This window comes from Piliocolobus tephrosceles, unplaced genomic scaffold (genome assembly GCF_002776525.5).
Source record: "Piliocolobus tephrosceles isolate RC106 unplaced genomic scaffold, ASM277652v3 unscaffolded_41799, whole genome shotgun sequence".
Classification (NCBI taxonomy): Eukaryota; Metazoa; Chordata; class Mammalia; order Primates; family Cercopithecidae; genus Piliocolobus; species Piliocolobus tephrosceles.
In genome coordinates this window covers 1-19,376 of record NW_022326308.1, presented here as the reverse complement: position 1 = coordinate 19,376, position 19,376 = coordinate 1, and the positions used below count along the sequence as shown (strand labels likewise).

General features: G+C 40.8%; 2 protein-coding genes across 2 annotated transcripts; both read right to left on the bottom strand.

Annotated features, from left to right (window-relative positions):
• Window positions 1-5,827: 5,827 nt before the first annotated feature.
• LOC113223553 (UDP-glucuronosyltransferase 1-6) lies at window positions 5,828-6,821 on the bottom strand (the record flags this gene model as incomplete). The annotated part of the gene is made up of 1 exon (XM_026452970.1): window positions 5,828-6,821. A coding segment is annotated over exon 1 (861 nt), but the record flags the coding sequence as incomplete, so codon positions are not given.
• Window positions 6,822-9,090: 2,269 nt separating this feature from the next.
• LOC111528189 (UDP-glucuronosyltransferase 1-7) lies at window positions 9,091-18,013 on the bottom strand. The gene is made up of 3 exons (XM_023194874.2): window positions 17,106-18,013; window positions 9,774-9,779; window positions 9,091-9,163 (listed from the first exon to the last, which is right to left on the bottom strand). Exons 1-3 carry the CDS (start codon window positions 17,958-17,960, stop codon window positions 9,122-9,124), a joined length of 903 nt encoding a protein of 300 aa, XP_023050642.1. The 5' UTR covers window positions 17,961-18,013; the 3' UTR covers window positions 9,091-9,121.
• Between the last annotated feature and the right edge of the window lie 1,363 nt (window positions 18,014-19,376).

Genomic DNA, 19,376 nt, shown 5'->3' with positions numbered 1-19,376 from the left:
GCGCGCCTGTAGTCCCAGCTACTCAGGAGGCTGAGGAAGGAGAATGGCATGAAACTGGGAGGCAGAGCTTGCAGTGACCTGGGATCATGCCGCTGCACTCCAGCCTGGGTGACAGAGTGAGACTCCATCTCAAAAAGAAAAAAAAAAGGAATGACTTGGCATTTGGAGGCTTTTATTCCACTGACTTGCCTAGAATGAACCCACAGCTCAACCAAGAAAGGCTGAGATTTCACCCTGAATGAGCATTCCTTGCAAAGACCCCTATAGGGAGACAAACAGCTCAGAGGGTGGGCACAGGATCCTTGCTGTCCTCCACACATCCAGGCGGGGACCCTGCTGCGTAGACACCATTGGATTCACTTGGAATTGATTTAGATCAGAGTTTCTCAATTTCAGCACTCGTGACATTTTGAGCCAGAGTAATTCGTTGTTAGGTATTTTCCACACATTGTACAACTTTCTGTGGGGTCAGTTGCTATGTTTCCTTTTTCATTTCTGATTTTATCTTAGTGTTTTCTCTTTTTCTTAGTCTAGTTCAAGGTTTGCCAATTTTGTTTATGTTTATTTATTTATTTATTTTATTATACTTTAAGTTCTAGGGTACATGTGCACAACGTGCAAGTTTGTTAAATATGTATGCATGTGCCATGTTGGTGTGCTGTACCCATTAACTCATCATTTACATTAGGTATATCTCCTAATGCTATCCCTCCCCCCCTCCCCTCCCCACAATAGGACCCAGTGTGTGATGTTCCCCTTCCTGTGTCCAAGTGATCTCATTGTTCAATTCCCACCTATGAGTGAGAACGTGCAGTATTTGGTTTTCTGTTCTTGTGATAGTTTGCTCAGAATGATGGTTTCCAGCTGCATCCATGTCCCTACAAAGGACATGAACGCATCCTTTTTTATGGCTGCATAGTATTCCATGGTGTAAAATGTGCCACATTTTCTTAATCCAGTCTGTCACTATTGCCAAATTTGTTTATCTTTTTTTTTTAATAAACAACTTTTTGTTTCATTGGTCTTTTGCATTGTTTATTTAGTCTCAATTTAATTTATTTCTTCCCTGATCTGTATTATTTCTTTCCTTCTATAAATTTTGAGTTGGTGTACTTTTGCTTTTTTAGTTCCTTGAGGTGCATTGTTAGGTTGTTTATTCGAAATCTTTCTCCTTTTTGGTTGTAGGCACTTATTGTTAAAAACTTCTCTCTTAGTTCTGGTTTTGCTGTAGCCCATAGATTTTGATACATTGTATTTCCATTTTCATTTGTTTCAAGTAATTTTTAAATTTCCTTTTTAATTTCAGGACAATCTAATTATGAAGTTAATAAGCAAAAGTTATGCATTTAGTTAATGATTTCATACTATTGGTTGAATCAAAGCTATTTATTCCTTCTCCTTGGAGTCTGGGGTATTGGAAAAAAGTAAATGAAAGTTATTTATTCTTGTTACAAAGAAATAGTTGGCATAAGAGAGAAAAAATATTTCTGCAGCTTGGTACCAATCATATTAGTTTTTCAAAAAGTTGTACTCAGTTATATTGAGAAACTGAGCTATTGTGAATGTACTTTTTGAGCCCTGTGACCCTATATCTGGTGCTTGACCTCGTTTGTATCTCAACTGTATTCCCAGCATGTCCTCCTAGAGAACATTCTGTATTATGATATGTAATTATCAACATGCATTTTTAATTATTAGGAATTAAATTAAAGTGATCAGAATAGAATTTCTTTTGTCTAATAGTCAAACCATTTCAACACTATGAAAAAAAGTGTGTCTTTGGACAGATGGAAATGTCTGGAACCAGATAGAGGTGTCAGTTGCAAAACATGAATGTGCTAAATGCCATGAAATTGTTCACTTTAACATGGTTAATATTATGTGACTTTGTTGCAATAAATTATTTAAGACAGAAATACAAAGGATCATTAGAGACTATTGTGAACTACTATGTGCCAACAAATTAGAAAACCTAGAGGAAATGGATACATTTCTGAACACACACAACCTACCAAGACTAAACAAAGAAGAAATAGAAAACCTCAACAAACCAATATAAGTAATAAGATTGAAGCAGTAATAAAAAGTCTTCCATTCAAAAAGCCCAGGACCGGATGGATTCACTGCTGAATTCTACCAACCATTTTTCAAAGAACTAATACCAATTCTACTCAAACTATTACAGAAAAATGAAGAGGACAGAATACTTCCAAACTCATCCTATGAGCCCAGTGTTACCCTGATACCAAAACCAGACAAGGGCACAACAAAAAAAGAAAACTGCGGGCCAGTACCTCTGATGAACATAGATGCAAAAATCTCAACAAAATACCAGCAAACCAAATCCAGTAACACGTTAAGCTACTTAATCATGATCAAGTGGGACTCATCCCAGGATGCAAGGATGATTCAACATATACAATTCAATAAATGTGATACATGTACTGATATATTGATATTAATACACTGACAGAATTAGCACAAAACTCATACGATCATTGTAGATGCTGAAAAAACATTCAACAAAATTCAGCGTCCCTTTATGATAAACACTCTCAATAAACTGGCTACAGAAGGAACACACCTCAAAACAATAAAGGCCATATATGATAAACCCACAGCTAACATCATACCGAAAAGGGTAAAACTGAAAACTTTTCCTCTAAAATCTGGAATAAGACAAAGATGCTGACTGTCACCACTGTTATTCTTCATAGTACTGGAAGTCCTATCCAAAGCAATTAAGGAAGACGAAGAAATAAAGGGCATCCAAGTTGGAAAGGAAGAAGTCAAATTCTTCTTCTTCTCAGATGACATAATATATTTAGAAAAATTTAAGCATTCCATCAAAAAGCTGTTAGAACTGACAAGGAAATTCAGTAAAGTTGCAGGATACAAGATCAACTTATGAAAATCAGTAGCATTTATAAATGCCAACAGAGAAAAAACTGAAAAGGAAATCAATGCCATTTACAAAAGCTACAAAGAATATATAATACCTAGGAACAAATTTAACTAAGGAAGGGAAAAATCTGTACAAGGAAATGAGGATGAAGACCAAATATATAATTCACAATATTACAGTCCTATGTTTTCTTTATCCATTCATATGTTGATGTGTGCTTAGGTTGACTCCATATTTTGGCTATTGTGAACAGTGCTATAATAAACATGGGAGTGCAGATATCTCTTCAACATATTTTTTTTTATTTTGGAAATATACCCAGCAATGGGATATATTGGGGCAGTTCTATTTCTGTTTTTTGTTTTGTTTTTTGTTTTTTAGAATCTCCATACTGTTCTTCATAGTGGCTGTACTCATTTATATTCTTCAAATGTAAATTAGGGACTGAGCCCCATCTCTGTGGGACCTGATGCTATCTTCAGGTGGACACTGTCAGAACGGAAGTAGAGGACACCCAGCTGGTATCTAGCAGAATTGCCTGCTTGCTTGGTGTAGAGAGAAAAAAAGAAAACCCACACATTGGTTCACAGAAGTCTTCTGTGTTGTTTGTTTTTGAGTGAGAAAACAGGAAAAACTCTTTGAGTTTTTTGTTGGTTTTGTTTTCCACTCACAGATAGTACATATGCACAATGGAAAATTATTCAGCCATAACAAAGAATGAAGACCTGTCATGTGCAGCAACATGAATGTAACTGGAAGTTATTGTGTTAAGTGAAATAATCTAGGCACAGAAAGACAAATACCACATGTTCTCATTTATATGTGGGAGCTAAAAAAGTGGATCTCATGGAGGTAGAGAGTTCACTGGTAATTACCAGAAAGTGGAAAGGGTAAGTAGGAAAGTAGGGGGGAAAATGGTTGGTTAAAATTTAAAAAAGAAAAAGAAGAAAGAAATAAGATAAAATAAAATCTGTAATACTCCAAAAACTTTGACAGAAAAGAGAAAAACATCTAAACGGCCAATAAAGAACACTGATCAAAAAAAAAAAGAAGAAGAATGCCGGGCACGGTAGCTCACGCCTGTAATCCCAGCACTTTGGGAGGCTGAGGCGGGTGGATCACAAGGTCAAGAGATCGAGACCATCCTGGCCAACATGGTGAAACCCCATCTGTACTAAAATACAAAAATCAGCTGGGCATGGTGGCACACGCCTATAGTCCCAACTACTCAGGAGGCTGAGGCAGGAGAATCGCTTGAACCGGGGAGGTGGAGGTTGCAGTGAGCTGAGATCACACCAGTGCACTCCAGCCTGGGTGAGAGTGAGACTCTGTCTCAAAAGAAAAGAAAAGAAAAGAAAAAGCGTTGGTTAATGGGCACAAAAATACCCTTAGATAGAATGAGTAAGTCCAAAGTGCGACAGCACAGTAGGGTGACTACAGTTAACAAGAAAGTATTCTGCAGTTCAAAATAGCTAGAAATGAAGAATGGGAATGTTCCCAACATAAGGAATGAATAAATGTTCAAGGTGATGGATATCTTAATTACCCTGATTTGATCATTGCACATTGTATACATGTATCAAAATATCACATGAACCCCCAAAATGTGTACAACTATATTATGTCCCAATAAAAAGACTTCTGACATTCTAAGTTTTTATTTCATGCCCCAGACTCCCTGGAACCAGTTCAGGTATCCCCATCTCCTCACCCTTGCCTTTTCAGAGTGGCTACTGCCAACTGTTCAATTTGTTCACAGAGAAATCAGCAGGTGTAAAGAAGAGAGGTAAGGGTCTTTGGGACCTGTTTGAGGCTTTCTCTCTGATAAAAAGAGGAACTGAAAAAGAAAATCTGGCATAAAAGATAGAGGGAGTTGCCTGAAGCCTTTCAAAGGTATAAATATTTAAATTAAAATTTAAAACTCACAGATTTTTATTTTCCAAAGTAACTCTGGGCCCTTTTCCTACATGTCAGGGGGCCATCTGTAAACACTTGCCGTAGGTCAGAAACCATCCCCCTTTTGCTGAAAAGGCCATATAGTAAATGTGTAGGCTTTGCAGACCAAATATATCCATGGCACATATTCTTCATTGTTAAATTGTTTTAAAACTATAAAAACCATTCTTACTCTGGGCCATATAAAAACAGTTCTCAGCCGGGCGCTGTGGCTCACGCCTGTAATCCCAACACTTTGGGAGGTCGAGGTAGGCGGATCACGAGGTCAGTTAACCATCCTGGCTAACATGGTGAAACCCCGTCTCTAATAAAAACACAAAAAATTAGCCAGACAAGGTGGCGGGCACCTGTAGTCCCAGCTACTCAGGAGGCTGAGGCAGGAGAATGGCGTGAACCCAGGGGAGGAGCCTGCAGTGAGCCGAGATTGCGCCACTGCACTCCAGCCTGGGCGACAGAGCGAGCCTCCGTCTCAAAAACAAACAAACAAACAGGTCTCAACATAAAAGGAAACAAAAAACAAACAAACAAACAAAAACAGGCCTTTGGGCAGATTGGGCTCACAGGCTGTAGTTTGCTGGTCCTTGGCTTAAGGTCCAGAGACAAAGCATGCGACAGAGTCGGGAAAATTGATTTTAACCCGGACCTGTTCCCTTAGTCAAGCCTTCACCTCTGTTTGAAATGGGACATTTCTAAGGCTCATTCAATGATTATGTGACTGTCCCCAGATTACCTAACTAAGCAAATCTACTATTGCCAAGCATGAGCCCTGTCTTCATCCAAATGCCTATATACCACTTCAGCCTCAGGTCTCCTGTGTGTCCCCGCTGCTCTGAGCCAGGTATCACTTTCCCACCACCGTTTCTCCAGGAAATCCTCCAAGGGACAGTCGGCTCAAGGATCCAAATAAGTGAGGGAGAACAGAGCCTGGAAGAAACAAGGCAGCCCAAAAGAAATAAACCCACCAACCTCAGACAGGTCTTTCCTCTTCTTACAGTTGGTACCTCCAATGAAGACCATGTTGGGCATGACTGGCCTAGGATACTCAAGTACAAAGTCATATCTTAACAGCCAAATAGAGACCTTCTGATATAAGGTGATTACATCCACATCTCTCTTGAGGACCGTTGATGCGAGATCATCGTACTTTGAAAACAGACAATAAAATACATAGGGCTCCAACAAATTAACGAGGAAGTTGGCCACTCGTTGGGAAAAAGTCATGTGGTCTGAAAACTTTGTGTAGCACCTGGGAATATAGGACACAGGGTTTGGGCTTCTGCTGAATGTATGCTCCAGGGAACATGGAAAACCCCTGAAGAGGTACACGGAGGGTAGGCCCAAATACTCAGCCAGGATCACCCCACAGGGTAAGGCTGGGTCTGTGAAAAGAGCATCGAACTTGCTCTCCTTGAGAAAGTTCAGGGTGTCCACGTCCTGCAGGAGGCTCTGGCAGTTGATGAAGTACATGCCAACAACGATCATGTTATTCCTGTACTCTGTCTGAGGAGCAGTCAGGAATGATGGCTCAACAAAGTGACTGTTTCCAAACAATTGGTAACGGTTCTTCATCTCTTCTGGGTCATGCGGCACTGGATAGATTTTTCTTGTGTAGTATTTGGATTCTTTCAAAAGCAAATTGACTTCAGGCACCACCACTACAACGTCATGCCCCCGGGCACCCAGAACCTCAACTATATCCTTCATACTAAGCCAGTGGCTTCCATCCTGAGGGATCACCAGCAGCTTGTCACCTACAACCATGCCCCAAAGTGCTAAGAAGAAAACCCCTGCAGAAATTCTCTGAAATGCACAAAGAAGGCAGGCCATCCTGGAAACAGTTAAAGTAACAACAGTAATAAAGAGTTTTCACGCTCCAAATCACAGGGCTCCTAGCTATTTTCCCTAAACTAACCACTGCTTTTCACAGGCCCTGTCTACCTCTCTCTTGCTCTGAATTTTGCCCTTTAATATGTAAGAACCCAAATTAATATTTAACCATTTTAAGCACACAGTGAATATGGATCAACTATGCCCCATATCAACTTTCACCTGAACTTCCAGGATTTTCTCTTCATCTCCACCAGTCTGCCTCTCCCTCTCTGAAAAGTTATAGCAACACTTTGAAGATAACTTGGAGAGACCCCTGGAGACCCCCTGCCAATTCTCTATCCCGAACTTGCTGGATTCCTTATCATTGACGTTGTCTGTTATGTCCATCATGTGTGGGGATTTTATTTCACATGGACCTATTCTCTAACACCAGCTGGGTATCCTACAATTCAATTCCATTCTGAATTGAATTCTGAGTTAGCACGGACCCCACAGGTTAAGGGCTCAGTCCTACAAGACTGCCTCCTCTTCAGACACCAATTGCAAATAGTAGGTTCCCAGGTTACCCACAACTTCTGTCTGACTTGGCGAAAATCAGAGGTTCACACGCTCTCTTTCTTGGAGTCAATCATTTGCTAGAATGACTCACAGAACTGAAGAAAACAGTTTACTTACCAGGTTTGGTTTATCACAAAGGATATCGCAAACAACACAGATGAATAGCCAGAGGAAAAAGTACAAAGAACAAGGTATGGGGATAAGGCCATGGAGCCCCATCTGCCATCTCTGGGTGCCCCACCCTCCACACCTTCAGCAACCTAAAAGCTCTCTGAACCCCGCCTTTTTGAGTTTGTATGTAGGCTTCCTTACATAGTAGGCATGATTGATTAGATCGTTGCCCACTGGTGATCAAATCAATCTTCAATCACTCTCTCCTTTCTTCCCTCTAATTGCAAGGGGTGGTTCCCTGGCAACCAGCCCTCATCCTTAGAGACTTTACATGTCCTTTACATAAACTTAAATGTGGTGGAAACGGATCTGTTTTGAAAAACAAAAGACTATCTGTTCACCTTTATCGCTCCCGCCACTTACGGTTTCAGGAGCTCTGGCCAGGAAACAAAGACAAACATATATATTTCTTATTATACATCACAATATAACAACATTCAAACTGTTACTTACTTTTAGGAAATTAAGATTTGAGAAGTGTAACTCTAGCCAGTATGTGGTGAGGTACTAGAGCTGGAGTCAGAAAGCCTGCTATCTGCTTCTGGCCCAGCCACCCATCAGCCAGGGGAGTGACTCCTCTCCTAAGCTTCAGGTTTCTCAACTGAGGCCCAGAAAGGGAGGGTCACACTGGCCCTGCCTGCTAATCCCACTGCTGAGGGTGGTCCCAGAGCAAGACCTGTGTAGAAACTAGGCTGTCGCAGTGAGAGGTGGTGCCTAGCATTACTAGAACAGACTCGCCCAGAGCTAGTCACGCACACCTGGTTGGCATGCAACGTCCTGTTCTCACCTACAAGTTTGGCATTGGAGGTGTTCTGGGGCCCAGGAAGGGACAAGCCTGAGCAACATGACTAGAGGGGCCACTCCAAGGACAGGGCTGGCCCCCACGGGGAACATAACCAGGATGCAAATTCATTGTTCAAGGCATGCGAAGACTCAGCTCAGTCCAAGCTGGGAGCAGCCTCCTAACAGGATTGCCAGCTTACAATGATCAAAGTCATGGGGGTGGCAGCATCTTGCTTTGAGTTCATCTAGATCGCAGTAAGACTCCAGGAAGGTTGCAAAGGGAACAGAGCTCAGGTCCACCTTCTTGAGCAGGCAGACGTTAGGCAGGTTTCCTTCAAAGAACAGTTTATCTAGAGGAAGAACGGCTTAAGCAAGCATGTAGGAATAGCAGGATCAAGAAATGCTACAAACTTCACATTCTTTATACTAGACCTCCACTGTGCTGTGAACATTGGTCTGGGCCCTTCCAAGCAGAGCCTTGCTCTGAAAATCCTATGGCTCATCTGTGGGTCCTGTTCTTAGTTCCACAAGTCCCTATAGAACATGAGTTGGAGGAAGGAGCTGAAGAAAAGAAACTAATATCACTATGCATATCATCCCTTGAATTCCTAACACCTTCTTGCAAATAAAGAAGGTATTAGAAAACATTTTTCTTTCTCCTGTGAGCTTTGACTATACTAAGAATGGTGTGTGTGTGTGTGTGTGTGTGTGTGTGTGTGTGTGTGTCTGCACTGGAGACTAGCCAGAAGAATCTGGCATGTCTGTTAGTCATAACGATGATCCCTAAAGAGTAGCTCCGCTGGAGACCCAGGCCTGCCCTGGTTGGTGCTGTGGGAGTCAAGGTGTCCTCAGGCATCTCCTGAGTGTCATGCAAAGACGAATTATTTTTTTCTCAGGGATTGCTGCCGACTGAATGACTCAGGCTTGGGACGTATTCCAGTGGCGTGAAAGAAGTAGATCCTAAAACAAATCTCTGTGGGCAAGAGCAGGTTTCCCAAAAGTAAATGGAGGATACCTGGCATTTTGAAAAGAGGAGAGACCCAAAGACATGCATGAAGGTAATTTCATGTTGGGGACAGGAAGGTCTGGACAGGCAGACCCTATGGAGAGGTTTGCGTCTAAGGTGCTCACTCTTTCAGACCCTTGTATGACCTATGACCCATAAGTAATGGAGCCAGGACCTACTTGCAAGATTTCAAAGGACCTGCAAATTGTTTGAGACTTAGAAAAAGAAATTTGCTGGATCTAGAATACTAAAATGGCAAAATTGAATTTATGAATATTTTATGAAATGGCTATAAGAACGTAACTACATGTCAGTCAATATCCACTACAGATTAGCTCACCAAGTTACCCAGACGTAAGTGACATGGGATGCGGGAGCAATTTAATCTATTTGATAGGCTGTGGGGTGGGGCTGCAGAAGTCAGAATGCTCTGTGCCCAGATCTTGAGGGAAGTCCAAAATGGTGAGATGAAGGAGGAATTTCTTTTAGGGGCCTGTGGTCTCCTCTAAACATGGAAATAAAGGACATTCTTGGGTTCTTTCAAAGGAAATTCCAGGCACCTACCTGGCCCTGAGAAATAAATAAGGCACTTGATAAGCAAGAAGGTAATAGTAGCCTAAAACAATAGCCAAGGATGTTAGAGTCCAGAGATGCTTGATTCCCTATAGAAACTAAAGATTACATCTTAACATATGTCCCTGAGTTGTTTTTCGGAAACCTGGACTTCCACCAAATGGATCCATTGGCAGGCAGACCTCAGATAAGGGGAACTGAGAACTGAACTCTGACAGCCATTCTTTGTTCCTGGTGGAAGTCACACTCATGAGCAAGAGCTAACATTCTTTTCTGCTAACCCCAAATTTTAAATGAAGCTTCTCTTCCTTAGCTAATTGCAAATCAGAAAATCTTTGAATTCACCTATGACCTGCAAGCCTTCATTTCTCATGACCAAACCGATGTGTAACCTCTGTGCATTGATTTGCAATTTCTTCTTGTAACTTCTGTTTTCCTAAAATATATCCTTGCCCTTAAAAACCCTTACTTGTAAGCCATCAGAGAGGTTGGGTCTTAAGTATAAGCCTCCCAATACTCCTTGCTTGGTGCCCTGCACATAAACACCTTCCTTTCTCCCATTGCAAATCTCAGTGTGGATGTTTGGCCTTACCGCACTGGGTGAGTGAACCCCAGTTTAGTTTAGTGTGATAACAATAGTCAAGTCTGAGTCACCCACACACAGGATAGGGAAGTGCAGGTAAGTATGGCTTGCCCAGCCAGACAGCTCCAGGGGCACCTGTCCTAGTAGAAGATAAGGTGTTTATAACTTCCTTCAGGGGCTTGTAACAATGTGGGTTGTGGTCCCAGGAGCAGTGGGGAGGGGCACAGGTCACTAAGTAAGCCATGACAAAGGGATTATTCAGAAGAGACATAAAGTAGGGTTTCCACTTGCCCATGTTTGTGAAGTAAAGAGACCCTGGAACACAGGGATGAAGGGAAAGATCATGCTGTGATTCCAAACATTTGGCCTCATGCTGCACCTGCCATCTTCCCTGCTTGGCACACTGTCACCCCAGCTTCTCCCAAGATTGCCACTCCTCATCCTGCAAGGTCCCCTATGATCAGCTCTCTTTGCATCCTTTTCTTTCAAAGTATGTTTCACAGTTTGTAACTAATCAATGCCTTCCTCTCCGTTAGAATGGCAAAGCCATGTTCATTTGATTATGGCCATATCCCAGTCACACAAAGACTCTCAACAGATGTTTGTTCAATGAAGGACATCTAATATTAAATTTTTTAGAAAAAGAGCCAGCTGCATGTTATTCTGTAACACCAACAAAAACAAGACTAACTCATGTTTGCTGAGGGATTCGAGACCATGTGATGTCCGAAGTCAAACCCACTCTAGGCACATTTCACTCCATGTGACATTCCCAAAAGGCCAGAGATAGGACATTTTCCAAAAAGTTTCCTGTCAACACAATCAGGCAGTCAGGTATAGAGGTTAGGCACATGGGCTCAAAAATTAGAACATCAGGGTCTATCGTATACAAATGTTCACAGTAACATTATTTTTCATGGTTGAAAACGGGAAACAACCCAAATGTCCACCAACTGATGAATGGATAAAAAAAAAAATGTGGTAAATCCACACAATGGAATATTCAGCCATGAAAAGGAATGAAATACTGATTCATGCTACAACATGGATAAGCCATGAAATTAAGTGAAAGAAGCCAGTCATAAAGGCTTCTATTTCCATGAAATGCCCAGAATATGCAAATCCATACAGACAGAAAGTAAATTATTGCTGAGGGGTAGGAGAAGGGGGAGAAATAAAGAGTGACTGCCAGTGGGCATGGGGTGTCTTTTTGGAGTGAGGAAAATGATCTGGAATTAGATATTGGTGATGGCTGATTACATCTGGGAACACATGGAAAACCACTGAATTTTATGATACATGAATTACATATCAATTTTTAAATGTTATTAATTAATTAATTTATTTATTTTGAGACAAGGTCTTAGTCTATGATCCAGGCTGGAATGGAGTGGAATAATCATGGCTCACTGCAGCCTTGACCTCCTGGGCACAGGCGATCCTCCCGCCTCAGCCTCCTGAGTAGCTGGGACCACAGGCATGTGCCACCATGCCTAGCTAACTTCAAAAAAAAATTTGCAGAGACAGTGTCTCCCTGTGTTGTCCAGGCTGGTCTCAAACTCCTGGGCTTAAGTGATCTTCCTGCCTTGGCCTCCTAAAGTGCTGTGATTACATGTGTGAGCCACCACACTCAGGCTTTTTTACTTTTTTTTTTTTTTTTTACAAAGAATGTATGGATTTGAATCCTGGCTCCCCTACTTACTTGAGCAATAACCTTGGGCAAGTCACTCAACCCCCTTGTGCCTCAGTTTCATCATCTGCAAAATAGGTCAGCCAATAATGCCAGCCTCCATGTAAGTACTCAGGGTAGCACCTGGTACCTGGCGAGTCTCCAATATATGTTAGCTTTGATTATATTTAATTTGCAAATTCTCCCTAAGGAGACAGTCCACCATCTGAAGTTTAAATCATTCAAGGGAAACTTGCATCAAGAAGACAATATTGATATCTCACCATGTTGTTTTGAAGACAGTCTGAATGCCTGGTTAAGATCATTAATCTTGTGGAGGCTGGAAATAATCGTGCTGGAAAACACGTATCACCCACACAATTACGTGTATTGTTGATTCACTGCCACATGCCAGGCATCTGCATGCATTATCATATTTAATCTAGATAACACTGAGTTTTTACCCAAGTTTACGCAAGTGTCACAGCTGAAGTACTCATGAAATCAGGCTTGGATGACTCCAGGGTCCATGTGCTCAAACACTACATTGAACTACCTCCTATAGTCCTCTAGCGTCGAAACCAAGATTTGGGGTACAACTTCCCTGCCTTGCTAATTAATTACTGACAGCTTCCCTGCATGAGTCAGCCCATGGGATGCCCCTTCTTGTTGACCCCTCTGGGGCAGGAATCACGCAGAAAAAGTGACAGAAAGGAAAGACACAGGTGGGGAAGGAGACAGAAAAGAGGAATAAAATAGGAAGGGAAAAGTAACAGGGGAGGTGGAAAGAGGAGAGTTGGAGTGTTGCATAAAATAAAGCCAGTGAGGCTGGGGAAGGCGAGATCATGGGTGACCTTCATAGCCAGTGGGAGGGTGCAGGCCAGAGGGCACCACCAGAATATCCTGAGTGGGCCAAAAGAGGTAGTGTATCATGTTTGATATCACATTATCAACATAGATTGAAGGAGAGAGAGACAGTCAAGGAAAGCAGCAGTAATCCACACTTGACTTCTGACACCAGGGATTTTAGAAAGCCACAGAAAGCTTAGGTTCTAACGCAGGTAGAAAGTTTCATAGGACAGGAAAACATAGGATGTGTCATGAGAGAGCCTCCATGTCAAGCATATGCGTGTTTATCTGCACACCTTAATAAGGGTGCCCACGTGAGTTGTCTTTTCATTCTCTTGATAGTGTCCTCCGATATATAAAAGTTTTTGTATAAAAACATTATGATAAAGATTTATCTCTTCTTTTTCTTGTTTTAATTTCTTGTACTTTTGGTACAAGAAAAAAACATCTCAGAAAACATTTCCAAATCCAAGGTCATGAATATTTTCCCTAATGTTTTCTTCTAAGAGTTTTACAGTTTTAGATTTTCTATTTGGGTCTTTGATCCATTTCAAGTTAATTTTTGTAAATGATACAAGGTAAGGGTGCAACTTCATTCTCTTGCACTTGGATATGCAGTTGTCCCAGAGCCCTCTGTTGAAGACACTATTCTTTGCCATTTCAATGGTCTTGGCACCATGGTAAAAATCAAAGCAAAGAATGTATGGGATTATTTCTGAATTGTAAATTCTATTCCATTGATCTACATGTAAAAGATTTTTTGAGACAATCAGGATAAATTTAATTATGGGTTGAAAATGAGATAATATTAAAGTTATTGATTGTCTTAGGAATTGGGGCTATGAAACAAATTTTCCTTATTTTTTATATTTAGTGAAGTATTTCATGATGAGACAACATGCCAAGATTTTCTTTTAAAAAAAGTCAAAATTTTTCTTTAAAATGAAAGAAAAAACGAAGAAAGATGAAGCAGTACAGAAAGATATTGAAAATTATTTCACCTAAGAATGGCTACATGGGTACACATTATGCTATAGCCTCTCCTCGGTATATGTTTGAAAACTTTGATAATAACAAGTTGAAATAAATAATCTTGGAGAGAGGACTAGGGCTTGCCCACTAACAGGTAAATTTGAATTGAGATCAAAAACAGAATGCGAGAGCAATGGGGAAAGCACAGATCTTTTCTTGCTGTAACCACATTCCAGCCCCAGTTCTCCAGAGCTGCACTGGCCCTAGATGGTGTTGACTGAGCCCAAATTCTTTTTTTTTTTTTTTTTTTTTTTGAGACGGAGTCTTGCTCTGTTGCCCAAGCTGCAGTGGAGTGCAGTGGCCGGATCTCAGCTCACTGCAAGCTCCGCCTCCCAGGTTCACGCCATTCTCCTGCCTCAGCCTCCCAAGTAGCTGGGACTACAGGCGCCCACCTCCTCGCCCGGCTAGTTTTTTGCATTTTTTAGTAGAGACGGGGTTTCACCGTGTTAGCCAGGATGGTCTCGATCTCCTGATCTCGTGATCCGCCCGCCTTGGCCTCCCAAAGTTCTGGGATTACAGACTTGAGCCACCACGCCTGGCCCCAAATTCTTTATAACTGGATTCAACCATCAATTCTGCTGTAATTCACCAAAAAGTCAAGAAAAGTGGAAGTGATTTTCTTTTTTTCTCATTAAAACCATTTTAAGTCTGGGTGTGGTGGCTCATGCCTGTAATCTCAACACTTTGAAAGGCCGAGGCAGGCGGATCACTTGAGGTCAGGAGTCAGAGACCAACCTGGCCAATACGGTGAAACACTGTCTGTACTAAAAATACAAAACAAAACTGTTTTAATGTTCTCCTGAATGATGATCTACCATCTTTGTTAAAGTATTTAATTACATCCCTGGGTGTAATTCCCCTGGATAGACTCAATAAGATTTTGTTGTAGGAAACCTTTCAGAAAAATAATCTCCTGTGTAGAGCTTAAGACGTTGCACACAAACACACATGCACGTACAGACACATTTGTGAACAAACACCACATACACACACACTATCATCAAGCAATGCTTTCTTTTCATCAGACAGATGAAATGCAGACTATGAATCCTGTTGGCCAAACAAGGTACAAAATACTGTATACTTTTCCAAGGCACACTCTGCCCATACGAAACAAGAAAGGATCACTATGCAGTGTCCATAAATCTTTCTATGACAATTTACTTCTGTGGTTGAGCCATATCCAGGGTTCTTTGCCAAAGGGCACTCTTTATGATCTGAATTCTTCTTTGATAATTATATTTATTTTAGATTTATAAATATATACATTTATATATAACCTTCCATATCTATAAATCCTATCATATATATATATTCTGTAAAGGTATATAAATGCATATATTTTATACACCACTGAAGATATACAAATAACCAAAATATGTAAAACTATATATGGTTCACTGTTTCATATTGTATAGATCTCTCTATCATATACCATTATAGATGGTATAGAATCATATATAGATTTCTATATCTCTAAAGCCTTTTGGGTGACCCTTTGAGCCACAACAAATTCAGCACAGGTTCAGAAAGTGGCAGGCCACACACACGCCTGGCTAGAGGCCATGAGGCTGCAGTCAATAACTGAGTGGTGGCTGGTACTGTAATTGGAGGGTAAATGGGGAGAGACACTTTGATAAGTCTATCTCTTAACGTCCTACAACTTGCATCTCCTTGCCTGGTCTTGTCAAGAGCTGAAAGTCATGTATCATTTGAAAGGCCTACAGCTGTAGTCTCCCTGCTTTTTAGAAAGAGCATGGTTGCATTTTCCCATGAGTTGGTTGAACAGTCACTCTTTCACCGAACATCTGCCAATATGTAAGAGAATATGACTGTGTTACCAAGTCTACTGAACCTTGTAAGAAGCCAGAACAATAGATAAAAATGTATACTCCATCCCTAATAAAATAATATACTTAGATGAGACACCAGATATTTCACCTGGATTTGGCAACTATGCATTTGCCAAGAATCTTACTCTTGTATTTGTCAAGACTTTTTCAATTGCAAGTGACCGAATACTAATTTAAACTGGCTAGACCAACAACATTATTCAATAATGTTTTGGAACTATATGCTCCACCAAAATAAGAAGTATAAATACTAGGGGAGGGAATAATTTGCAGATGATATTGCACACTTACACCTTGCATACTAATAAGAGAGGTTAGTAATATGATTACATACAAGATAAATGTGTAAAACTCAAAGCAGTACATTAATTATGCAGAATTAATTCAAAAGAGAAATGAGAAAATTGCCTTGCACATAATGGTTTCAAAACCAATGAAATGCAGGGGAATAAAAGTTAATAAGAAAGATAAAATACTTCTATAAAGTGTAAAATTTTATTTATGGACATAAAACAAAATCAGAATAAATAATAAGGGATTCATATTCTTGAATAGGAAGATGTAATAGCAAAAGGATGCCAATCTTATTTAATGAAAACCAAGCAACCATACTCATAGGACAATATCCTACTGAGATAAGAACAAAAATATGGAAATATATATAAAGAAAGTATATAAGAATGTTTATTATTGCTCATAAATAACAAAAGTGGAAAACACTTAAATCTCTATCAATATTAATTGGATGGAAAACTACATTGCATCCAAAGTAAAGACTATTAGGCAATTATTAAAAGAACATGTCAAATCTGTATGCATTGACCTGTAAAGATATCTTTAATTTATTGACAAGAGAAAAATCTAACATAAAAAAAATCATAGCCAGCATGATATTAGATTTTATGTTAATAAAATAGAAGTGAGAATTCACCCTAAAGATATGCATATACATAGTATAATTTCAAAAATAATTGAAAAGAATTCACACAAAACTGCTAAGAATATTTTCCCCTGGGGATAGTATAGAATTAGGAAAAGAAAAAAAAGGAAGTTTCATTTCTTACTGTGGTTTTTGGTATGTTTCCAAAAATAGCATTTAGATTGCAGCCTAGATATGATCTACAATTATATCAATTGTATACACTTACATATCAACAAGAGCTGCTTTATACAATTTGCCACTCAACAATTAAGTGAATTGGTACAAAAGAATTCCTTAAACCAGAAAGAAATTCCAATGGGACAAATGTACATGATAAATTATAGTTCAGTAAGAAATCGTCTTTAAATGTTCAAAGCCAGATTATTCTTCATGTGCTAAAGGAGAGATAACTTACCTTAGGCACTGGCTTTCCCTGATGGCAGTTGATACCACCAATGAAGACCATGTTGGGCATCACGGGTTTGGGATAGTCCAAAACAAAGTCCGTTCGCAACAGCCAAATTGATGTGTGGCTGTAGAGATCGTATGCCGTGACAGGTGTTTGAAGAATTTCAGAGGCTATTTCTAAGACATTTTTTAAAAAATAGGGGCAAAACAAATGTTTCTCCAAGTGCATGATGTGGTTCCATACCCTCTCCTTGAAAGTCATGGCATCTGAGAACCTTAAGAGACCTCTGGGGACATAGGAAAGAGGAGCAGGGCACTGTGCACCTTCTTCAAGATAGTGGCAAAATATTCCCCTGGCGAAGACCACAGAGGGGAGGGAGAAATATTTGGCAACAATTAAGCCACAGGCATCAAAAGGATCCAAAAACACTGCATCAAAAGAACTCTCCTTTAAGTAGCCTACTAATTTTTTGTCCTTAAACAAACTCCTGCAATTTGAAAAAAATAAGTCAAAAATACCACTGGATGAACTTGTTAATAGAGAAAATGCACTTCGCAGTGGTGCTGTCCACTGAGCATCGGCAAAAACCATGAACTCCCGGTCCTGATCCTCCAGAGTGTATGACGTTGAGTAAGTCTTCACTGTGCAATTCAGTGATCTTCCCAGTTGCCAACTCACCTCTGGCATGACTACGACCACCTCATGCCCCCTGAGAATGAGTTTCTCCACCACCGACCGCATGGTAAACCAGTGGCTCCCATCCATGGGCACTACCAGCAACCTCCCTGCCTCGGCAAAGCCACAGGTCAGCAGTAGACACACAGATAGGGGAAGAAGGCCAGTATACCCTGCACAAGCCATCAGAGAACTTCAGCCCAGAGCCAGCAGCTGGGATTCTAAGCTCCTACAATATAGTAGGTGAAAGAAGTACAGATAGAACCTGCCCTCAAAAGAAGGCGTGTACTCATCCATCCATTAAAAAAAAAAAATTCACATTCACTGCCAGTGATTTACTCATAATAACATATGAGTAGCCTTTGCTGAGATACCTACTTGTATGTTTTCGAGAAAAGAGTAACTCATCATCTTTGCCTTGGGGACAGATCATGCCCTGTGCTGCAATATGAGTTTATAAACAAAATTATTAAGCAATGCTTTTGATCTTGATGACATTGAAAGATAAAAAGGAAAGTAAATTTAAATGAAGCTAATAATTTTGGAATTTGTCACAAAGAAAAATTTGCTATTTTTTTTCTTTGTTTGAGATGGAGTCTCACTCTGTCATCCAGGCTGGAGTGCAGTGGTGCGATCTAGGCTCACTGGAACCTCCGCCTTCCGTGTTCAAATGATTCTCCTGCTTCAGCCTCAGTCGCTGGGATTACAGGCATGTGCTGCCATGCCCAACTAATATTTTGTATTTTAGTGCAGATGGGGTTTCATCATGTTGCCCAGGCTGGTCTTGAACTCCTGAGCTCAGGCAATCTGCCTGCCTCGGCCTCCCAAAGTGCTGGGATTACAAGCGTAAGCCACTGTGCCTGGCCAAAGTTTACAGACAATTTTTATTTTGTCCTCTGCCCAGAAAGAAATTGGCATCTCATGTTCGATGGAAAGAGAGCAAGGGTCTTAGCACTGACCTCCTAACTGGGAGGAAATTGTGGCTTACCGGTGTCTCTGCAATGCACAGCTCACCTGTGCATTGCAGAGATGCAGGTGAGCCACAATTGTGACACAGGTGAACCACAAGTGCTGCTTGTCTTTTTTCATTTCCAAATCTTCTGAGGTCTCTGAAATGCTGTAATGAGATTGACAACCCTGCCTCCATGGACCCTTCCAAAAATTTGATGGAATGTGACTATCACCTATTTTAAATGGCTTTCCTCAGATACATTGTCTGCAGTGGTGAGTCGCTGGCCCTATGCTTGCCCAAGCACTCTGATGAGCTGCCTCTCTCTGCCAACCCTGCTTCTGCATTCTGAACAGAGCTGTAGGCCTCTGCTGTGGGCCCACCCCAATCACTTTGGTGCCCATCTTCAGGAATCTATGTATTGTTCTCCTCCATTCTACCGAGCACCCCTTAAGGATGAGATTACATCTTCTTCCTGTTTTCATCCTCCTTCCATGGCACCTATGCTTTGCCTTGTACAGAGGAAGTCCATGGGAATTCTCACTGCATTGGGCTGAATTCCATCATGCAGATTTTTATGGGTGAGCACAGCGGTGTGTGTTAGGCAACACCCTGAGGAGCATTTAGTGAGGGATTCAATAGCCAACCTCAGG